At 37.2% G+C, this 25,511-nt stretch overlaps 1 protein-coding gene across 2 annotated transcripts; it reads right to left on the bottom strand.

Moving 5' to 3' along the window:
- Positions 1–919: 919 nt before the first annotated feature.
- On the bottom strand, positions 920–24,611 carry LOC136242784 (uncharacterized). 2 transcript variants are annotated; one of them, XM_066034263.1, is made up of 25 exons: positions 24,457–24,611; positions 23,907–24,055; positions 14,741–14,773; positions 12,995–13,186; positions 12,826–12,940; positions 12,282–12,679; positions 12,016–12,238; positions 11,749–11,951; positions 11,582–11,698; positions 11,420–11,527; positions 11,191–11,310; positions 11,012–11,134; positions 10,843–10,962; positions 10,670–10,795; positions 10,388–10,513; positions 10,037–10,162; positions 9,815–9,929; positions 9,367–9,491; positions 9,193–9,309; positions 9,021–9,146; positions 7,655–7,777; positions 7,236–7,367; positions 7,064–7,183; positions 1,573–2,064; positions 921–1,517 (listed from the first exon to the last, which is right to left on the bottom strand). In XM_066034263.1, the coding sequence occupies exons 2-25, from the start codon at positions 23,965–23,967 to the stop codon at positions 1,159–1,161; spliced, it is 3,900 nt and encodes a 1,299-aa protein (XP_065890335.1). In that variant the 5' UTR covers positions 23,968–24,055; positions 24,457–24,611; the 3' UTR covers positions 921–1,158. The 2 variants fall into 2 exon arrangements, with proteins under 2 accessions (XP_065890334.1, XP_065890335.1); XM_066034262.1 differs by lacking the exons at positions 14,741–14,773; positions 23,907–24,055; positions 24,457–24,611 and adding an exon at positions 13,240–13,375 and having other exon boundaries at positions 920–1,517.
- Positions 24,612–25,511: the final 900 nt, after the last annotated feature.

The raw sequence follows: 25,511 nt of genomic DNA, 5'->3' as shown, positions 1-25,511 counted from the left end.
GTATGGTAATGACACACTGACTGGGGACCTAATTAAGTTGATCCCTAGGAAATGTTGCTTTAGGGGGTTCTTGTGTGCTTTCATATAAGTTATGCTTACTGATATGACCCTACAATTGCATGCATGACAACTTGCATAGTATATAAACATTCCATATATATATATAAGTGACTATAATTTATAGTATAGAGATCTGTAATAAAATGTGACCCTGCTTGTACATAAGTGTGTTGAGTTCTTCATTAAGTAAGCATCACCTATACCCTAGGTTGGCAGTCTGTAGCTATACACATCTGTAGAACATTTTTATAATTGTAGAGCATGCAATGCTAGCAATATTAGTGGAGGTGAGCACATCATCTGAGATTCTGGGTCTCTGACATAGTATAATAGTGAGGAGTTGCTTTTCAACATTGTTTGGAGATACTTGTTGGTTACTATTTATCTGACCTGAAAGAATCAGAAAAGACGATCATGTTTTACTAATCATGTTGGATTATGCAACAGTCTTATACATGCATAGACCTAATGTGCACAATTAAATTAAATTAAATCCTTTTGTGTCTGTACAAATGTGGTGACATCCTCTGTTGTTAGTAAGAGGTTTGAGGAAACAGAGCTACCAATTTAATGAAAAAAGGGTTTAAGTTATGAGTGTATACCTGCAGACCTGGTTACAAGCATGTTATAGGAGCAAGCTTATAACCAGTTTCAAGAATCTTACTCTCTCCATATAGCTACAGGGTTTAGCTTTCTCACAAGTCCCTAGTGGGATAACACTGCCAGATAAGGTGCTGTGTATATATAAAGAAGTGAGTATAATGATTGCAGTGCTTGCACACACTGTTATACATAGCTTGCAGATGGTGATTGTAAGAAGATTGTCAGATACAAAAAATTTTATTAGTAATTTGTATTATAATACATCTGAAAAAGCTCATGTAAATGCTGCAATGAGCTTTGCAACATATGCTGTGCAGAATATATGTAGCCTTACTATAGAAGTGCTTTCCACTATTGTGCAGCTTTCACAATAACATGCACATAGAACAAATTTTATTTGTGTATGTAAAGTTTTGCGTCATCACTATAAAAATCACAGTTAAACTATAACCAGTAACAAAACATGGTCAGTTGCTGTCATTAATTGGTAATTCCTTATTGTAAGAACTGCACAGAAGCATGAAATCCTCGATACTTTTTTGGTGTGTTTCCAAAAAATACTACTACCATTCGTGATCCTGTTGAAGTTACTACAGTGTTACCATGACTACCATTACAGAACTGTGTTAGCCTTTTGTCAATAGTGGCTTGTCTTCCACTGTACACTGAAACATTATCCAAATAACACTCTGAATCATGAACATCCACATATAGAAATGTCAGCTTTACTCGTTGTTTTCTACTTGGAGCCACAATACGATATTGACAGGCCATTGGGTCAATGTACTTTGAAGGAAAAGTGGTAGGACCAAATGTACCTTCATCAGTAATTACTATGTCACAGTCAAATAATCCTATAATGAGTTTACAACAATAAAAACAGTGATTTTCAAAGACTATATGTCTCACCTGTTACTCTTTCCTCTAATCCTCTATAACGTAACTTAAATCCTTTTTTGTTATTGGCACCATCTGAAGTGAACCTAACTGTCACATCACCTGTTGAGCTGTGTACAGTGGCCGGTAACTGAGAACCACAATAACTACCCAGTGGTAATGAGTCGGTATTTTTGCCATTTAATATTATCACTTTGTCTTTGACACAGTCAACTGATTGCTCAATGAATAAACCATCAAACTTCAACTCGATGCTTTTGTATCTTCTTGGAAGATCAATAACCCATGTACAGTTGGAATGAGGAGCATACAATGAGTTGGGATAGCCATTAGTAGCAATGGATCCACTTAGGTCTTTTGTGATATAGCCACAACTGTCAAGATTGCATTTCATATTATCTGCTGCTAACACATAGGAAGTGTTACAGGAACACTGGTAAGATCCTTTGGTGTTTGTACAAATGTGGTCACATCCTCCATTGTTAGTAAGACATTCATCATTATCTGTGGTACCAGAAACATATATTGAAAGACAATAGTACCATTTAAACACACACGTGCATCACACACACACACACACACACACACACACACACGCACACACACACACACACACACACACACACAAACACACATAAAAGCAAAGTAAGCAAGCAAAGCCTACAGCAGTCATGCAAAACACAGCTATTGCTGACCAGTGAACCAGCACTGGGATACCTGTGTACTACTCATGTACTTGAGTCTTGTGCAGGAAATCCTCCTGTAGCAGGACTATTATCCCATAGGAAGATTGTCCAGGTCTCACAGAGAGAGATTGCCAAACTCAAAGTTCTGGCACAACATCCCCAACACCGCTAAGTGCGACAAGGGCATTTGCTTCCCCAACACCAGGTACCCATTGATGCTACAGTCGGGTGGGCTGTTTCCCCAGTTAACACCAGTGTAATATATAGATTAGCACGTGATTGTACAAGGCACGTGAGTGTTGTGAAATGATTCTAGAACATTCTTAGCACGTTGTTACATGGTGTCAGAAGTTTCTTGCGAAAATGGATCAGCTTTCGCCACCAGAGGCATTAAACTTAGACGGAACTATTGCTGACAACTGGAGACGATGGAAACAACGTTTCAGGATATTTTCCCTTGCTAGTGGACTATCTACAAAAGACGCGGGAATTCAAGCCGCAGCCTTTCTTCACGTGGCCGGACCGGAGGCACTGGAAGTTTATAATACTTTCTCATGGCAAAATTCCGACGACAAGAACAAGGTGGATAAAATAATAGAAAAGTTTGATGAGTATTGCAACCCTCGCAAAAATATTACGTGGGAAAGACACAAGTTCAACACGCGAAACCAGCAACCAGGAGAAACCATTGATCAGTATGTAACAGATTTAAAAACAAAAGCTCAATCTTGTGAATTTGCCGAATTGAAGGATGGTCTGATTCGTGACCGAATTGTGTGTGGCATTATTTGCGATAAGACCCGTGCGCGTCTATTAAAAGAAAGCGACTTAACTCTTCAGAAGGCCCTCGACATATGTAGAGCGAACGAAGCTACATCTACCCAACTGAAAACAATTAGTTCCAGTACTACCGGTAAAGAAACACACTATCAGGAAGTCCTTGCTGTTACAGCACGACGTCAAAGTCAAGAAGCAAACCCCAAACCTCGATGTGACCGATGCGGAAATCAACACTACCGTCACCAGCCCTGTCCAGCACAAGGCGTAGAATGCTACAATTGTGGTCGTAGAAACCATTTTGCAAAGGTTTGTCAAAGTCACACTGCTACAAAGTACCAAAAGAAAGTGCACAGTGTTACACATGAAGACTCCGATTCCCCTGACGACATGTTTATTGGTATGATACAATGTGCTACCTCAAAGTCACCCGATTGGAAAGTAACAATCCTCGTAAATCGCCAGAAAATGAGTTTTAAGATTGATACAGGTGCACAATGTAATGTCATCTCCAGACAGAAATACCTCCAACTAAGCTCAACCCCACTGCAAAAATCTCATGCAAGGCTAGTTGCCTTTGGTGGCCAACGACTCGACACATGTGGTAAGGTCACACTAAACTGCCAGCACGAAGGAAAATGTTACCCTGTGGTTTTTGAAGTGATTGACCAGAATGTTCCCAACATAGTAGGCTTGACGACTTGTATGGAACTGAATCTAGTGCAACGATTAGATGCTATCAACAACCAACCTGATGATATTCTCAATGCCTACAGTGATGTCTTTGACGGATTGGGATGTATCACAGACGCCTTGTACCACATCAAAATTGACAAAAATGCCCAGCCTATTGTACACCCACCGAGAAAAGTTCCAGTCACTTTGAGACCCAAAATTCAACAGGAACTCAGTCGCATGGAAAATCTTGATGTAATCCAGAAAGTTGATGAACCCACAGACTGGGTAAATAGTATGGTAACAATTGTTAAACCAAATGGTAACCTCAGAATCTGCATAGACCCACGCGATTTAAACAAGGCAGTCAAACGTGATTACTATCCAATGAGCACAATTGATGACATCGTTACAAGAATGCCAAATGCCAAGGTTTTCTCTGTCCTGGATGCCAGTTCTGGATTCTGGCAAGTCCAATTAGACACACCAAGTGCAAAGCTTTGTACGTTTAACACACCCTTTGGACGCTACATGTTCAAACGTCTTCCTTTCGGGCTCTCGTCTTCCCAAGACATTTTCCAGAAAATAATGTCAGAGATGTTTCAAGATATACCAGGAGTCGAAGTTGTTGTGGACGACCTGCTCATATGGGGAGAAAATGAAGAGCAACACGACACCCGCTTAATACAAGTCTTAGAAAGAGCACGGCACAGAAATCTCAAGCTCAATAGAACCAAGTGCCAAATCAGAAAGGATGCCATTACCTATATCGGTCACATACTTAGCAAAGATGGTCTCAAACCTGATCCAAAAAAGACCGATGCCATTCTTAAAATGCCATGTCCAGAGAACAAAGATGATCTTCAAAGATTCTTAGGTATGTTAACTTATCTGGGCAAGTTTATACCAAATTTATCCACTGTAGCTTCGCCTCTACGAACCCTATTGGAAAAGAATGTGGAATGGCATTGGCACACTGAACAAGCCAACAGTTTTCTATCTTTGAAGAAATTAATCACCACTGCCCCTGTGCTCAAGTATTTCAACCCCAGTAAACCTACCAAACTATCCGTCGATGCCAGTTCTAAAGGATTGGGAGCTGTACTTCTACAAGATAATCACCCCATTGCCTATGCATCCAGAGCCCTCACTATGTGCCAGCAGAACTACGCCCAGATTGAGAAAGAAATGCTAGCTGTGGTTTTTGGATGCACCAGATTTCACGAGTACATTTTTGGCATGCCGTCTGTTGAAGTAGAGACTGACCATAAACCCTTAGAAGCCATACTCAAGAAGCCACTACATCAAGCACCACTGCGACTCCAGAAGATGATTATGTCCATACAAAAGTATCAAATCAATCTTATTTACCGCCCTGGTAAACAGCTAGTGATTGCAGACACTCTGTCCAGAGCGTATCTAACAAAACAGCCAGATGACTCCACATCATTTGAATTTGAAGTGAATGTAGTAGCATCACTGCCAATATCAAAAACCAAGTTAGAGCAATTTCAATCAATGACCCAATCTGATTCAGCTCTAAAGCAATTAATGAAACTAACACTGGATGGTTGGCCAGATCACAAGTCACAAGTGCCAACTGAGTGTTTACCGTATTGGTCATTCCGAGATCAAATATCCTCCAGCGACGGAGTTCTTCTAAAAGGGGAAAAGCTCATAATCCCTAAGGCCATGCAGCCAGAGATGTTGAAATTGATACACTGTTCCCATTTAGGTATAGAGAAATGCAAACGGCGAGCCCGAGATATAATGTACTGGCCAGGGATGTCATCCCAAATCCAAGATACCGTTTCAGCTTGTAGCACTTGCAATACATACCAAAGAAAAAACCAGAAGGAGCCTCTCATCCCACATTCTATCCCAGACCGTCCATGGTCCAAAGTTGATGTTGATCTTTTTGAGCTGCAGCAAAAGCAGTACCTTGTGATAGTGGACTATTACTCAGGATTTGTTGAACTAGACCTGCTCATTCACACCACAGCAAAGCAAGTAATTAAGCATTGCAAATCTCAGTTCTCCCGTCATGGAATACCGGATGTCTTGATATCCGACAATGGCCCCCAATTTTCCAGCCACGAGTTCCAACAGTTTATCAAGCAATACCAGATTGACCACCGTACATCCAGCCCATACCATCCACAGTCCAACGGCATGGCTGAAAAGGCAGTACAAACCATCAAACGATTGATGAAGAAGGCAGCACATGATGGAAATGACCACTACCTAGCACTGCTAGAGTATCGGAACACACCATGGTCAGACACCCTTGGGTCACCAGCCCAGCGACTTATGGGGAGGCGGACAAAGACTCTCATACCTACAGCAAATATTTTACTAAAGCCAGCAACAATTAACCCAACTGCAGTACAGGAGGAACTTCAAAAACACAGAAAACAACAAAAGATGTTTTACGACCGCCAGGCAAAACCATTGAAAAGCCTCAAAATAGGTGACTCAGTGTTAATGACATCAAAGGATGGCATGTGGAAGCCAGCCAAAGTAACCAGCATTAGTCAAAGAGCTACCAGGTCCCCATTACACAGCTGGGTAGACTGGAGCAATGTGAGTAAAGTTTCTTGCTCAAGGAACCAAATTTACATAACTGGGCATCAAACCTGGAGCTTTCTGATTACCAGTAGGCCTGCAACAAATATGCCAGCATAATAAAGAGCATAACAGGCTGGAGTGCTATGCCTAGCATATTAGATGGATATTTCAAATTATGGAATTAAAATAGATTGATACTCCCTAATAGAACAGTCCTGTATTGAAAACTGCAAACTACAGTTGTGAACTCAAATGCATTGTATAATAGCTCCTCATATCAATACTCTCTAACAGAACAGTCACTTTGTAGAGAAATACTCTAATACAGAATTAACTGATTAATGTTCCACAAGATAATTGTAAGAAATTTGGCTAACTTAATGCAAGCATAATGGGAACACTGAAGAGCAAAAAAAGGTGAAAATTTAGGGAAATTCCTGAAAGCATGTTGGGAAAAATTTTGAGCATAATTGGCTCAAGCCTAATTACCAGGCCAATACTCTAGCCACTTTGTTATGCTACCTCACACACACACACACACACACACACACACACACACACACACACACACACACACACACACACACGCACACACACACACACACACACACACACACGCACACAGAGTAACATACAAACATATGCATTAAGCACAAGTACTGACCTAATGTTATTGCCATGAAGCCATCGTTTAGTTACAAATTCACATGACTGAACAATAATATAAACTATAACTGTTTAAAACTCATACCATCGATATGTTAACTAGAAATGGCACTTTATGTAATTATCCTCACCTTTACATCTTTTGTCATTACCACCAAGCCTATATCCAGGTCTGCAGGTACACTTATAGCTTCCCAATGTATTGACACACTCATGAGCACACCCATGATCTCCTTCACACTCATTGATATCTGTATATACACTAGTAACTAATATTGTTGGAGATATTTAGTATGTACACACCTTTACATCCATCCTTAGTGTCTCTGTATCCTGGAGAACAGTCAGCACTAACACATTTGTATGATCCTAATGTGTTCATGCACGTAGACTGATCACTACACTTGTGTAGTCCTCTCTTGCACTCATCAATGTCTACACCAATGATATATATTAATCACTATGACAGATCTGCATTGTATACTACTATTGTATAAACAGTTTGTCAGAGACAATTCCTTCCTTGACAATTACATGTTTCAAAGTAGTACTATATAATAGGAACATGCATAACCAGGATATCTCCAAGAAGTCTAGATTTATGAACTGTAGTTAACTTCATTACACTGATCCTTCATGGACTGTAAGTAAAGTGTTTTAATGAAAAAGTCAGTCAAGTCACATGCAGTAAACAAGTTGGAGTGCATACACAGTGATTATACCTTTACATGTTGACTTGTTCCTCCCTGGTTCATAGCCATCTTGACACTCACACTCATATGATCCACGTTTGTTGACACAAATGTGTTCACAGTCATGGAGACCAGTTGTACACTCATTGATGTCTGTACACAGTAAAAAGCTCTAATAGAACATACATATAAAATGGCACATAGTCAGTCTCATCAACTCCTTGCGACAATACATTCAACAAAGAGACACCATTCCAGGCATAAGATATTAGTAAATATGGGGGCACTGGCCTAAACTGGCCTAAAGTTAGGCATGCTGTCTCTTAGGGGGATCTGAGCCTCACAGCTAAGTTCGGAATTGTAACTTTCTAGATCAGTTCTAAGGGCAATTTTATCACTGATTGTTTCATTAACTGTTTTATTAGGGCAACATTTTACAATTAAAATCATAAATCAATAAAAGGTACTTGCCTCCCTCACTGCTACACCTATGCCATAAGGAAATGACAAAATAATGTAAATACCAACTAGGCATCATACTCTTTAACACATTCAACAGACAGTTCTAGTTCTTTAAATGAAAGGCAAAGCTATTCAGTTATAATAGATGCTGGGTATGTTTGAATGCAAAAAAGCAACCTCCAAAGTTCTAGATGGGTAAGCTGTATATAGGTTTATTGATGAGAGGTGCACAGCCAGCCTTACATGTAAGCAGGCAAGTGTGGCCAGGAAGAAAAAATTCTAGCTATTGTCGCACTTAAATTTACAGTGAAATATTTAGACATTTGTTATTGTATCAGAGTGGTCTGGATGTGGCATATTCATCCGTGCCAATGTTTATCTTTATTCAAAGTTCTTGTTGAACAAACATGGTAAATGCATACTACTACTGTTCTATTAGAGTATCATGGTAGCGAGAGAGTTCATATTATTGTTCTGAATTCTGGAGCACTGAATTATTATGAAGACTCGGCTGTAGGTATGATATACATTTTATGGTAAATCAGTTAAAGCCTATACATGGTGAGGATGGCCTGTTCTTCCTCTATATATGGAGGAAGAACAGGCCATCCTACATCCATGGCAGGCCATCCTATTAATACAGCTTCTATATACACATTTACCACATGAACTTTGTGCATACCACTTGAAAAGCTGCAAGAGTCAACATTTTCCCCAAATGGATCTGTCATTAGTCAAAGCATTTAGTGACTAATGTTCTATGTATATAACAATACTAAACAGATTACCTATATATAGCAGCTTGGTAAGGACTGCAGTTAAAAGAGACATAAATATATGGTGTCAATGATATGGCAACGTTAATAATAGCATACAAAAGTTTATTGCCATGGCAGCTACACCAAAGAATTATATGATTGCTTGGACACTTTACCTCTGCAAGATTTTTGATCTCGACGTAGTTGATAGCCTTTATTACACTCACACTGATAAGAGCCTGGTAAGTTAGTACATATCTGGGAACAGTTATTGTGTTCTTGAACCTTGCACTCATCAATATCTACAAGTGATCAGTAACTTTAGCACATGATCAATATATAGTTTACCTCTGCATGATCTCCTTCTAAGCTCATAACCACTTTCACACTCACAGTGGTAGGACCCATCTGTGTTAACACACTTCTGTTCACAACTGTGATTACCAGTTCTACACTCATTAATATCTGAAAGTGATGAATATGATTTTAGTACATGATGGCTCATCACATCAATTGCTTTACCTCTACATGTACGCTTGTCTCTTCTAAGCTCATAACCACTGCGACATTCACAGGAGTAGGAGCCCTCTGTGTTAACACACTTCTGCTCACAGGTATGATTACCAGTAGCACACTCATTGATATCTAGACAGATAGCATGAGAACATTGTATTCACATGCACATACATAATTATATACATGATAATGTAGTCTGCCTGTACTGTACACCAGGCTGATTGTCTTAGGGTTGGGTACATATTAATGCATATTAAGTAAACCACAATGCACATTACAAGTATTAGGTTACACTTAACATGCAGTACACCCAAGTATCAAACAGCTCCTGGTTACTGAAGTGGCACAAACAATCTTTGAGGTTAATTAGATACAAATGATTTACTATATATGTTTAATAGGGTTAATTGCTATATCCACAATGAATATCAAACAGAATATGCATCACATATCTCTACAGCTTCTCCTTTTTATTTCATAACCAGCAGAACACTCACAATAATGTGATCCTTCTGTGTTCACACATTTGTGTTCACACTTGTGTGTGCCCTCAGCACATTCATTGATATCTGTATGCACAATAATATACCCTGATGCAATACATTCTTCTGTAACAAATACCACAGAATTTGTTTTCCTTAACACAGCTTGTAATGATTAGTACACACATACATACCTTTACAGTTTCCCCTATCATTTTTCCTATATCCTTGTTTGCACTGACAAGAATATCCTCCTGGTTTGTTGACACATTTTTCATTTTTCTTACATACACTTGGGTTGGTAGTGCACTCATCAATATCTACAACGTGGACAGGATATTATTGAAATGCTGATTATGTACAGTGTAAATAACTGCTTGACAGCATGGGCCAATAAACAACATACATACGTACATACATGATGTACAGCATATTTTGTTAGTTCCTTTTTAGACCCTGCATTGGCTATACATATTATGTCTTAGCTCCCTTGGTCTTTTAAATCATTTATTGGTACTAAACACTCGTACAACGCATACACATACCTTCACAGTTCCTATTCTGCAGTTGCTTGTAACCATCTTTACACTCACATCTAAATGTTCCAGGTAGATTCACACATTTTTTGCTAGGATCAGAGCACTGAGACCTGTCACTGCACTCATTAATGTCTGCAACAACAACAAAAAACACACACACACAGATGTAGGATATTATAAGCTACAGCAACCATGCATGGTGATTACTGACTGATGTGATTTGGGACTGACATATAAGCCATGTGTAATTGAGATCAGTCGCCTTTGATTACTGATGTAGCTACATACCTTCACAGCGTCCATTTCTCAACTGCCTGTAGCCACTGTTACACTCACACCTGAATGACCCTAGTAAATTAATGCAGCGCTGATTTGTTGAATCACATGATGTTGGATCAGCACACTCATTAATATCTGGTAGTGTACAAGATTAAAATTTCTAGGTATGATCTCCTTCATACCTCTACACTGTCCACTCTTTAATATATAGCCACTATTACAGTCACACCTGTATGTTCCTGGTAGATTAACACACTTACTATTTGCACCACATGATGTTGGATTAGAGCATTCATTAGTATCTGATTGGACAATGTGCATTAACTGTGTGACATTATCAAAACTGCATACCTTGGCATTTCTTATTTCTCAACTGATACCCACGATTACACCGACAAGTGTAGGATCCTGCTCTGTTCACACAAGTTCCACCAGCACCACATATCCCTCTGTTAGTATTACACTCATTGATGTCTATAGTAGTACACACACTAACTATTTAATACTGGATAACAATATAGACCACTGACCACGACAAGATTTCTTATCACTCTGTAACTCATAGCCACTGTTACAAGTGCACACTGGACCAGATGTCCTATCAGCACAATTGTGATCACACCCACCATTATTACTTGAACATAACTGTCCTGTGAATATATATCATACAATTATTGGTATGTGTAATTGGCTGCCATACAACTAACTCCTACACATATTGTTATAGTAGTAAGTGACAATGTCATAACAGATGCTCACCTCCATAACAGCCTATTTGTCCATTGGAACACTCACATCGATGACTGCCTGCTGTGTTGACACATTTTTGTGCACAGCCTCCATTGCTATTACCACACTCATTCACATCTGAATATGACACACATAATTTAGAAACAATTATTTCTAACTATCACTGATTACCTAAACAACTTTTGCCATCTCTATCTAGATAGTAGCCATCATTACATGTACACTTGTAAGATCCCTGCAGGTTGGTACAATTATGGTCACAATAAGAGTAGCGACATTCATTGATATCTGTAGTACAAAAATATTTTATCATCGGTTAAATATGTGTGTGTATATACCGTTAGCTTCAAAAGATATTTCAGAGAACCCAGTATATCCCCTAGTATTGGCAGAAGGCCCAGTACAAAACTTAATGTAAGCAAAGTGACGTCCTGTCCAGAATCGGTAGCGGGCCCAAGTACCACACACCTCCCTAATTAGAATGCTTCGATCATCTGTTGTTCCACTGTACACTGCTACATGGTTCACATTGCATGGTGACCTGTATAGTATAGTAGTATAACTATGAATGTCTACTTAACATGGTGGTGTCACAATTTACGTACGCAATGCGGATGTTAAATATTTGAATAGAGATAAAATATCCTTCAGGGACTTCAATGATCCATACATAACAAGTGTTGCTCTTATATGGCTGAGGGTAATTAGGGGGAGAGAATCGACCATTCATTCCCTTCAAGTGTTTGCCATTTGGTGGTAGTACTATTTGAGGGACTGGTGTGACAGTTTTCTTGGGTGGAAGCTGACTTGTTGATGATCCACGTAATTCTAATATGATATTTTAAACAACTCCAACCACAAAATAACTTACTGCATTGTTCTTTATACAGAAGTTGGGTTTGAATTATGTCTAAAGGGCTTAGTCCTGATGACCTTCCAAGGGGAATGTTAGGTTCCTTTGAAGTCATTGTTTTTACACTACGAGATTTTGAAAATGCGTATGCACTGTAATGCATTATACTATTGAAGTCATATGTTACTCCTAACGAGTCAACTGATGAAGTGGTCTCCTTATTAAAATTATGGACTCGTCCAGCTAGGATATTGTTTGGATGAACTTTAATATACTCATCTCTGTCAGGACGACTTTGCTCGTGCCAAAAGCCAAGAGCATGTCCAATTTCATGAACTGTTTGAGGAAATTCACAATATTGCCCAATAGAAACTGGTTGAATATATCCACTGATCCTCCCTACATAAGAGCAGCACCTATAAAAAATCATGGCTCAACATCATATGTCAAAAACATAATAATTATTATGCACGCAATATTATTTATCATTGCTCTACATTGCTTGACCCTTCATGTAATCACATAAAGGGGTAGTAACATTAAAAATAATTGTTTCACTTACCCTGGTCCCCTGAAATACCGGATGCATCCATCTGGTGTACATCCTTGACAAAATCTTATACATGTTTTAGCCTCCCAATGTCTCATAGCATCATAAATTACCTCCTTTTCTGCATCTGAATATTAAAGATTGCTAATAGAGTAATATATGACAGTTCATTATAGCTCACCAGTTAAGCTACTATGAAACTCAAAGTAGACTTTGCCCTTTGGCCACAGACGGTGCTTATAAGCAGTAGCAGCTCTCTTTGACTTGTTGGATGGTGGATGATAACCATCTACCTCAATGTACTCATATTGTGGTACACCAGTTGAGTTATCAACTATCACTGGCCTGCCTATATCTGTCCCATCATAGTAAGCTACATGTACACCACACAACAAAGTGTGCAAATTTGTCAAACAGTTTTCTTACCACTTCCTCCACAAGGATTTCCTAATAGAATCTGGCATTCAGAGTACTGCAATAGTGATACTAATACTAGCAGTATCTTAACACTAAAATATGAAGAAGACTGAACTTCAACCATTGCATACAGCCTCCCACAATCACTTTGTTATCATACAGTGATATGATCATCAGCTTTTATAGCTGACATGCATGTTTTACATACATGGCTTCTCTTGACATCATGACTTTTATGAGAATAGTTGAGGGTTTGAGGTTTGTCAAAATCCATAACATTTGACATGCAAACATGCTGTTAACGAAAATATTAGAAACACTTATATTCTCTGTAGATTACTGTACAGATTTTGCTATGACTTATAGCTCTAGTCCCGCTAGCTATACAGGTTGTTAACAAAAGTAGCTAATAATGTGTAAGCACAAACAGAATATAAAATCACACAATTAAGCAGAATTTTGGCTTACATGTGTAATAACAGAAAAGTATATAGTTAAAACACACATGTATGTGGTTACAGGAAGTAACAAAAATGTCCAGAGCTAGCTGAATACAGATTTTAAGTAGACAGTAAATGTTGTTAGCAAATTGTCATAAATTTATTAGCAGCTAATTAGTTAGCCGAACTTGAATGTATACAATCCGTATCCCACTAAATACGAGTTTTGCCAAGATAAACTGAAAGCAACTTATTTGTCAGCTGAGGAGTAGGATATACATGGTAAGTATTAGCTTGTAGTACACTTCTATGCAAACCATATATGTGACCAGGTTTGCAAAAAGGAGTCTTCCACACACATAAACTTGGAAATCCATATCCTAGTGATAAATACACATATTAACCTGAAATTTGCTCCATCCACTAAGCTATGTTAGCACTCACTACTAACCAAATTCCAAGTCAATAGCATTTTTCAATCTGAAGTTATGAGTCATCAAATTTGATATATTGGTTGACCCCTTTTCTCAAATTCGGTCACATATGTGGCTGGATTTGCCTTTCCTCTTACAACATATGACCCATTTTTGGAAGTTTGAAGCTTCATAACTTTTTTATCATGGCTTTTAATTGCCTGAAATTTTCCATGGATGTATACGTGTAGCTACAGTATCTGGCTGCATGTTGAAACTAAGAATAAGTTAATCAGTTATAAGGAATCAAGTGTTACATCATTTTGTTTGTTGATATGTAAAATGTGTGGAAAAAGGTGTTTTTTTTTTGCAAATCCGCTCACATATATACTAAAAGCAACAACTTGTCTGCAGAGATCTTATTGCTCTTTCACATAGAGTCTACCATTAGCTGTAGCTGGAGCCATGCGGTATATAGGTATAAATCTTGACTACCTTATAATAGTGCTGAAAGGATATGATATTATACATAACTACATATTTGGTTATTAGCTATGTATATTTGGCATTTGATTTACTAAGAGCTTATTTAAATATATAGTACATGTTTAGTTAATTTTAATAAACTGCATTGCTCAAAGTTATTTTTCCACTTACATGTATCTCTGTGTTGTACTGTTTGATTGAGTCCTACACAATAATAAGTAAATAAAGTGACACAATTATATATTATGTAATATATATCTATTTTAGAAAAGAAGAGAGAGCGATTATGTTGGTGGTTACTCCCTAAACGAAGTTTGAATACATATCAGTAGTTTGTGTGTATACTTATTCAAGTAATAGAAATACCTTTAGAATAATCAAATACTTAATTGCTAATTCACAACTATTTCAATCACTATTACATAGCTACATGCACAGTGTGATTAGTATACCACATGTTGTCAGTTATTGGGCCATAACAAAGGTACATTTTTTATGTGAGTTAGATTTTGTTTTAGATTTCATACATAATATCTAATTCAGCTATTTTGCCAGGGTCTGAGTTAGCATCCATGTTTTTCAGCTTGTGGAAATCACAAAATCATTCCTTATGTGTATGCATGCAAACATCATAGAGCATCTGCACTCTTGGCATACAGTGAAAGTGGATAGCTATAATGAACAGTTAGATTTGTCAACTATAATGTGTTGTTATTATTGTTCAACCCTTTGTAACACAAACTATTAGGTTTAATTATTCAAACATATGCTATACAATATTTACTGATGTGTCTCAGTATATAACTGCTGACACAACCTGCAAGTGTAAAAAAACTACTTTGCTGTATGAATTATTTATTAGTAAGTAAGCTCTCTCTCCAAGGAGGCTATATATCAATGCATACATTTTTACAGCTACGTATATGTAGCTGTAAATAGTTACTTCTGAACCATAAATGTCTCATTATATGATCTGCATTGCTGCAGCATGAAATCCTCAGTACTGGGGAGCATGCCCCAAATTTTCTGTTGCATACACACTTAAACCTAGAGAAGTCCTCAGGCAACTTTTGAATAATATGTATTCTGAGATTTGTATTGATTTGCAAAGGTTCAGATTGAAATACTCTAATAGAGCAGTTAACTACCCTAATAGAACAGTCACATTTGTAGTTTTAAGTTACTTAGTTTATTTGTACCAACACAGTAAAAACAGTCTATATCATATCTCAAATTATTTAAGGCCTGGAATTTTTCTAGGGGCATGCCCCCAGATCCCCAGAATGGCACCCATGTTTGCCGAACTTCACATTGCTCCACCTCTTTACCATTAGTTTAGCCAGTTCCTGATACTGCACCAGCAGAAGCAAGCATAAGCAGCCTATATCAATCAATTCCTAACATATATGCATGTTTAAAATATCAGATTTTTGGGTGGAAACTGTTAATTGCCTGAAACCTCAGAAACCCTGCTGGATCAGCCCCCGCTGGAAGGTCAATGATCCATGTATAGTTTGAATGAGGAGTGTAGCCATTAGTATATAGCAATGGATCTTTCAGCTCTTGTGTACTATATATAGCCAGTACAACTGTCAACATAGCATTCCACATAAATTCATTGCAGCCATTTCTTGGCTGTCGACTTTCTTTTTTCACCCTGTTTTGGAGGCTACACCTTTTTTTACAGTTTGGCTGTTTTAATATGGCTAGATATAACTTCTTTTGTATGTGTTAAGACCCAAAGCCATGCAAGCTGATTGCATTTACTTTTTTGCAGGAATAGCAAAGTCCACCTTAATTGTTGTGTTTATTTAAGTAATTATGTATAGCTACTATTTATGCATTTGTGTTGAATAGACATTCTTCTCAATCTGGCATTTTAAACATGTTAGACTTAACTTTATAGTGTTACATGTTTCAAGTCATGCAATAATAAACAGTCAGGTAGAGATATTATATATATATAAGGGCCATGTTATAATATTTGGGTTTGGAATTTTTATGCTGCAATGTTACATTCTTATGTTGTGAATAAACTGATAGCAGTTATACAAAGGTGTTCACAGGGGTATAGCTAACCAGAACAGGGGTAAACAAGCTAAGCCACGTATCTGCATTAGAAAAATTGAAGCATCAAAGTTTATAAGGTGTCTGATATCTGCATGGCACTTTGAAGTTTGCTTTGCAATACAAAATGCAAGCCAAAGTTCACACTTCCTACTATATTTTGGATGGTGCTTCAACAACTCTTTTATTTAAAAAGTCATACTGCTTGGGTGTAAAAATGTGAGAGATACTTGTACATATACTGTAATGAGTAAATGAGTAAACAGATGCAAAGACCACCCTTCGATGTTGTTTAGCATAATTATATGTACCGATCTAATGCAATGGAAGACTGTGTAGACACACTCAATGCTGACAGAATCAATACAAGAGATATCCACACTGCACTCATCAGAATGAAAGCTTAATGTTGTTAAGACATTGAAGAGATAGCTAAACAAAATGCAAGTACCACTCTTAAGGAAATGCAGAAAGCAGGAGTATAGACCCATGCAGGTATATTCAACTTACATAGAATATAAGAGCAGTAGTGAAAAGAGCTAACAGTGCATGTGTTTGATAGTAGATGCACTGCCAGCCAAATAACCATTCTAGATTGTGACCCAGTGCTGACACAATATCTACTCCATTTTACTGCAATTTTGTAAAATGGATTTTATAAACATACGTATACAAAAATTATAAGAACTTTATCCTATTTTTGCACAATTATGTACATAATTATACCATATAAGATGTGGTTTACTGTCCTTAATATACGTGTGACTATAGACGCATCACAAATCAAAGAGCTCTAATAGAATGGCCTCACACTATAGCTACCCTTGACTCTAAGCTGTTGGTGCATATGTTGTGACATTTTATATTGTTAACTAGCTATATTAAACACATGTACTATCACCTGCTAACTGCTGTTATAGCATCTATATTGATTTATGGATTGTGCTATAACAAGAGTATAGCCAAGACACTTCAAATTCTGTATAAAATTAAGATACTCTGATAGAAAAGTCAGTGTTAACTGCATGCACTTCTTTGAGGCTTGAGACATCAAAAGATTTAAAAGCTGCACATTTATTTTACAACATTTCTAAAAGATGATACAAAAGTTAATTGACTGTCTATATGGCATTTACAACTTGTATTGAAAAGTTTGTTGTGCAGTAGTTTGCTAAGTTCAATTTCAAAGATCATTGTTATTGCTTATCATTCATAATATTAAAATTGGGCAAACATGTCGAGCAATGTCAGCATACACTACTACACATTCTATATAAATCAATAACCACTAATTATACATTTATAAGTTACTCCCATTGGTTCTCCATGATCTGCTATGCTTGCATGCTTAAGAAATGCTTGAATGACACTAAGTAGAGAACATCCTTATATTGTTTGCAAAGACAGACCATCACACCATCCAGTGTTCACCTTCCAGTGCCTAACAACTGCTAAAGCAGATAAAAACAAAAACAACAAACAAACTATTGTCCATATTCAAAGTAGCTTTCTCTAGTAGTTGAATTTCAAGATCTTTGCAGGGGCATACTCCTGGGGTTCCAGGAACCCCCGTGAAATTTTATCTTGTGAGTTTGCAGCAGGAACACCAAACTACAGTATCTTAGTTTGGCAGCACAAATGTGCAGAGTAAATGGGAACAGTGCAGGGTAGTATATATAGCTACAATGTGTTAGGAAACTTACACTCATATTGGTTCCTCAAAAGGGAACATGGCCAAAGCTAATATAAAGATCAAGATACTCTAATAGAGCAGTCACTCATAGAACAGTCTTACTACTCTAATAGAACATTCATAACAGACTGCAATTTTAAATATGATGTTAAAGGTTAACTTGAATAAGTTAGCAGCTATAAATCTTAAGTTTTTATTTAAATTGGAGAATTTGGGTATGTATATATTTTTGGGTTACTACAATATCTGACTAGCCACAAACCATAATTCATTTATGACTTAAATGCACGAACCAAGCATGAATACGCTTATGCTACCCATGAAATCATAAATCAAGTAAGTTTGAAGCATTTTAGCACTGTAAAAAAGTAGTAGTGAATGTCACTACTAATTTCAGCCACAAAATAGTGAGTAATGTGCAGCTTGTTTCTACTGTGATGTTCAAAATCTGTCAGCAGCTGGGGGTGCAGTGTGCCTCAGACTCCTGTTACTGATATAACTCTGGAAACCACTTATAGTAGAGCAGCATATATATAGTACGATAGTTGTGCAATTTTTGATACAATTATGAAACTTTCCATGTAAGTTGTACTCCTTGTGACATAATTTTCAGTTTGGATATAGAGCCATCACATATTTGACCTTTGGTGACCTTTACAGCCATTTTTGTATTGAAATTCATTGTTTTTGTTTTTATCTCCCTGAGGCACTGTATTGCACAGTTTCAAATTAAAGGTGCTACTAAAACGAACTACTCAGATTTTATTTGAAGTCAACAGGTGATTGCATTTCAAAGTCATGATCATTTATATTAACCATGAAATTCTATGAATTACTCAAATGAGTAATTTACACCCCAAGGGCAAAGAATTTTATAACATACAAAAATGACCATAACTTTGTAGTGGAATGAGATACAAACTTCAAACAAAAGTTGATATAGTTCTTGGATCAACACCTTTACTTTGATACTATGTTTTAACAGTGTAAAATAATGCCTCATGCAGGGAGATAAAGGCAATAATGATTAATTTTCAGTGAAAAAATGGCTCTAAAGGTCACCAAAGGTCAAATCTGTGATGGCTCTATATCAAATAACATATGTCATGAGGAGCACAATTTGTGTGGAAAGTTTCATAATTGTATCACAGAGTGCACGAAATGCCCATTAATTTTTTGGTGCTATGCCGCTCTATTAGGAAAAATCCTGGATACGCCACTGTACTTGGGTGCCACAAACAGTATAATGGTCATTTAGTACAGATGCTCAGACATGATACATGCTAGGTGAAGGACAGTAAACTACATGTATAATTCTCATTTAGAATATTCTAATGTTTTGGTCCTAAAGATGGCAAGGAGGCTGATTGTAATTACTCAACACCTATGGGGTAAACAATTAATGAATCTATATAGAATGCTGTTGCATGAAAACTATTCTATGGTACAATTAGAGTAAGCACACACACCAAACAGAAGTACATTCAGGAGCTAGCACATGTGTGTTAATGATAAATATGTACAAGATACAGTTAGCAAACAGTGAACTCAATTTTACTACAAACATGAGATGTCCAAATATCATTATTACATCAGAGTACATGGTCTTTGTTAAAAGATTCAGGGGCAGTTTTTGATTTTAAATATTCTCATAGCAAAATTCAAGCACACAGGACTTGGCCACTCAAATAGAGTATCTCAGTTTTAGTTATTGCTCTGTAGCCCCTTAAAAAAGGTGGGGAAAGATACCATCTGTATCTAAATCTGCACTGATGATTTATATAAAACTATCATGCATATAACAAGAACTACAATTTGAAGGAAGGAGATTATTTGTCCCAGTTCTCTGTCTCTGCTGTAACTTAATAAGTTGTTCTAGATCAAAAGTTTAGTCTGGGTGTCATCTTAACATTGAAACCTTGTCATGGAAATAAGTACATTCCCTAATTAAGCTGGCTATAGCATTGCCATTTTGAAATAATAATAGCATCTTTTCCACTCTTCAGTGCCTGCATGCTAACATGCCTTAACTTTATAAATTTAGTGAAAATTGTTCCAACCATGAGTTAAATTATAACAGCAAAAGCTGCATGTATATATTTAACTTTTTAAAGGTGAGTTTGGATGACTGATAGGACTATTAGAGTAGGACAGAGCATCGCATGTTCAACACCAGGCTGTGTGTCTGTTGCTACCGTACAATGTAATTTGAGGATTGACTATTTTACGGTGCAATTTACTGGTATGAAATTTAGAACCACAACTGTACTTATGTCTGTCTCTATTGTGCAGATACACAGGCTTACAGTATCCTTCTTTGCAGATCCCGAGTGGGATAGATACTTTATAATAAACCAAATTTAATATCAAATATGCATTAGTGACCAATAAGTGTTTATCAGACATATAGTCTATTTGGAAGATGTAGGAGCTGGTAAGGGAAGGAGCACACCTCAACCGTCAGTACAAGGTGCAGGATATAATATACATTGGTATATGTAAAGTATCTAAGCAGTATACTCAGTTTTTACAATGATCAAAACTACCCGACTAATGCACCCTGTTTCTAACAAAGGCCCGGCTCTCAGATGAAAAAAGAAAAGATATTTGAAACTCATTTAGGAAAATTCAAGCACACGATGTTGCAATGTAATGTTCCATTAGAATACTTGAGTGCTGTGTGTTGCATGTTGTTATGAATTATTTCATTTGTAGCTTCTCTGATCCCTTCAGCCCAGAAGCTGCTTGATGATTTCCTTGGCATAGCTGCAAATAATTATTTGCTCATGTATAACATGTTATTTGTACAAGCCATGCACAGATGCTACAACATATGTCCCTGCAGCATTGTATATAAGAAGTATAACAGGATCCAAATACAATAACAGTGAAGACCTTTTCAGGAACATTGGACAGTTTTGCTTGGCCCCAAGGTGTACCAGTATCTACTGTTGACCAGCCAGACAATACTACTGCAAGTCTGTGAGCAGAGTTGTTTGTGTGAAGTGAAAACACTTGTATCAAATATGGTGATCGATTCTGTAAAAGTGTAGTCCAGGACATTAGCCAGATCAAATCCTGTAATAGAGCAGTCCATTACTCAAATAATAACAATCACTTATTATAATAATATCACTATTTGAATAAGCATTTAGATAAAATGATCAGTTATTGGAATCAACATACCTGAGCATGGTTCTCAGAACTTCTGACTGTTGCAATTGTATAATCGGTGATTGCTCTATTAGAGTATTTTCTGGCTTTAATGTCCTGGGCAGATTATCTGTGAATGCTGTCAGAACTCACCCTTACACTACTGTAAGGGTGAGTTCATTCTCTGAAGTTGTCAGCCACTAATCATTTTTATCAACAGGAAATATAGCTAATGATGCAGAAAATGACTTTCCACCATTACATAATCCCAGCCTGTTCTCTGTCTCCTATAATTGGTTGAATGATTAGATTGATTGTAGAGTCACATAATTTCCTGTGCAATAAAAATATTTAAACATGATTAGCAATCATGTTTAAATATTTGTATCGCACAGGAAATTATATGTGACCCTATAATTAATCTAATCATACAGCCTATTAGCTACAATGGAGACAGAGAACAGGCTGGGGTTATGTAATGGTGGAAAACCGTTTTCTGCATCATTAGCTATATTTCCTGTTGATAAAAATGATTAGTGGCCAACAACTTCAGAGAAATGAACTCACCCTTACAGTAGTGTTAAAATTTTCTGTTTGTGGACTGTTCTACACTTTTACAGAATCGATCACCATTTTCGATACAAGTATTTTCACTTCACACAAACAACTCTGCTCAACGTTTGACAGACTTGTAGTAGTATTGTCTGGCTGGTCAACAGTAGATACTGGTACACCTTGGGGCCAAGCAAAACTGTCCAATGTTCCTGATATGGTAACACATGTATATTGTATAGTTTATGTGAATTAAATGCTAGATCAATGTACGTACTTGCATGCATCTATGCAAATTATATGATGTAGTAATCATTTTGTAGTTTTACTTATTCACTAATTCAACCACTGAAATCTTGTACAGCTTCAAATAATTTTCAGAGCACAAAAGTCCTTATTGCTTTAGACAGCTAGCAGGGTGGGTGAAGGAGATAGCAAAGGAAGGGGCACACTTCAATGGTAAATACAAGATGAAGGCTATAGACAGTAAACAGTGTACCCATTATTAACAACTGTTTGTCTCAGTTACTTGTAATAGAGAAATGCAGCATTAATACTGAGTAGTGGTTTCACCAATTTTCAGGTGGTGATGCATTGTCACAGCACTATTATAACCAGTGTTTGTGTAAACATGAAGGGCACAAAATTCATGTACTTGAATTTTTGTTACAAGAAATATGAATCAATATACTGGCCCTGATCCACCATACACTCCATTTCTAACAAACACCACTAAGATGCAATAATGACATTAGAACATATCATATATATATTAAAGAAAGTGACAAATTTGGCTAACACACAAATGTTTTACATTACATTTAGCCTAACACAAAATAAGGTTAGTTGTTAAGTTGGTTGGAGGATATTGATTTTTAACCTAACCCTTAACTTTAGCAAACAATCATCTGGCTTCATTGGCAGCTGTCCTGGCTGTAACTTGCTAATCTCTACTTCCATCAGTTACAAGGTGGTTTTCCTTGAAGATAAGGCCATTCAGTTACTATAAAAAGCTTTTTAATTTTCTATCTAGCCTCAATTCAGTTGTCACTGTTCAGATGCAGTTGTCACTGTTCAAGATGATATTCACTTTGAATGTTGCTCTTTTGGTTATGCTGTTCACCGCAATTCATGCAACCTCAGCGAGTTCTGGTGGGTTGGTTGAAATTGAGGATGAAACAGACCTTGGCCAAAGCCCAATCAAGGCTGGGAATACTTATGTACTCCTAGCCCACAACAGAAAATTTCTTAGCCGAATTCGACGTGGATTAGTTGATTATATAGAAGCGGAGAAGTCTATGATTGATGTTTTCTGTTATTTTCGAGCTAGTGTTTTATACAATAATAAAGTTTCCTTTAAAGGTGATAATGGCGGCTGGAACTTTCTGAGCAGGATCAATCGGTTTGGCCAAGATAACATTGAAGCTGCTAAACCACACATTGATCAATATAGTGAATTTGAAGTTGAGTATGATAAAAATAAAGGAGGTGTCTACCTGAAGGCTGACAATGGTAAATACCTTGGTGTCGTTCTCCGCAGAGGATATCAAAACAACATAGAAGCCTACTATGATGGACGATACAAAGAAACCCGTTTTGTACTGCTGGAAGTGAAATAGCAAGCCGTCCAGTGATCCAGCACACATGCCTAACATTTGCTACTTGAACTTTTGATTAACAAATGCATACTTCATTGTTTCAGATAGCTTTCTTGAATTTAACTTTAACACTGTACTGCATGCAAGGGGTGGGTAATGATGAGCCAAAATCTTCTATAAACTTTCAAGATGACTGCCCAATGAATGTTAATAGGTGTAGAAAGGTAATGTTAAATTAGTAGTAAAGTTAGTAAACTATGTCCATAAACCATACCTGAGTGCAATGGGTATAGTAGCAGCTCTCTTTGACATGTTGGGTGGTGGATGATAAACATCTACCTCAAATGTACTCATATTGCAGTACGCCAGTTGAGTTATCAACTATCACTGACCTGCCTATATAGTTCTCCTTCCACAAACTTCCTAAACTTCAAAATAATGCTTCATAAAACTTTACTACATAGCAATCCCTCAACACCCCATGCACTTATTTTATGAATAAAACTATAGCACAGATTGATATAGAAGTTTTAATGGCACAAAAAATTCAATGCTACATATGATGAAAATTGTGACACACATGTATTAACCCTTAAACCCTCATAATCCAGAAAACTGGATTTGATAAAAAACGAATTTGAAAACGCACAATACTCAGTTTTGCCAAACTAGCTAGCTCGAGAGCTAGCTACATAGGCGGTTACAAACAAGCATATCTCATGAAGCAGTTTATCTGATCGCTTCGAAAAACAGATTTTATTAATTGGCAAAGAGTAAGCTATCTGCCAGTATATGAACTTTCAACATACAAACAAGGAACTCACCTGCGCTAAATTATTTTCAGCCCTTCTACATTCGTATTTATCACGTGATATCTATAGCGCCATCACGTGAGGAGTAACATGACACCAAGCAAAAGTCGATACGACGAAGTACGGCCGAGTTATCAGGGGCATAGGGAGGGGGGTTCCGAGGGGTTCAGGAACCCCTCTCTAAAATTTAGACTTCTGAGTTTACAGCATGTAGGACCCTAACATACCATTTTAGTGTGGCAGGACAAAATGAGTAAGTAATATAGTGTATAGCACAGCACAACATTTGATAAAGCATTCTCCCAGGGAAGGATTTACAGAGGTAACATGAGCCCTCTTCAAAACTTGTTAAAAAGATCGATACACTCTAATAGAGCAGTCAGGTATATACTCTAATAGAGCAGTCACGTATACTCTAATAAAATATGCATTGAATTTTCATATCCATATGTTAAGGAATTAGTGAAGTTTATCAGACATTCTAATGTTAAATGCAGAACTGGACATGACCTTATACTGCTATAGCTTTGGTGTACAGTGCAGGGGCGGAGAACAGTACTCAAAAGTGGGGGGCAAGTCATGTGGGTTGGTTGTAAATTACAAAAGTGTTTTAAAATCATTAACTGTACCTTAGTGTGCTTTGCACTCTAGCATGCAAAGCATGTCAATACTAAGGGCATACCCCACAGGAAAATTTTGAGATTTGGATGCTTTGAGATTGAATCTGAGAGCATTTTCAGTAGAATATGTGTAGTTGAATAGGATACTCCCTATGCAATGACTATCATTGAGACACTGTACAATTAGATACATCAGTAAATGGAGGCATTTCAGAGACTCATGCTGTTGATTATATACATATGAAGACATATTGAATTAAATACATATGGCAGGGCAAACTTATGATTCCGCTGAATGCTCTATTAGAGTAGCTAGGTGACTACTCTATTAGAGTATATCGATCTCGTGCACTCCCAGCACTAATTCATGCAGTGTTTCATGCTTGCATAACCTGTAGCACAAATCCAAAGGCAAAGTAATGACTAAAATGGTTGCTTTATTTTGGC

This window comes from Dysidea avara, chromosome 13 (assembly GCF_963678975.1).
Source record: "Dysidea avara chromosome 13, odDysAvar1.4, whole genome shotgun sequence".
NCBI classification, from domain to species: Eukaryota; Metazoa; Porifera; class Demospongiae; order Dictyoceratida; family Dysideidae; genus Dysidea; species Dysidea avara.
Note: the sequence above shows the minus strand (reverse complement) of the source record. Positions and strands in the feature narration are given on the sequence as shown.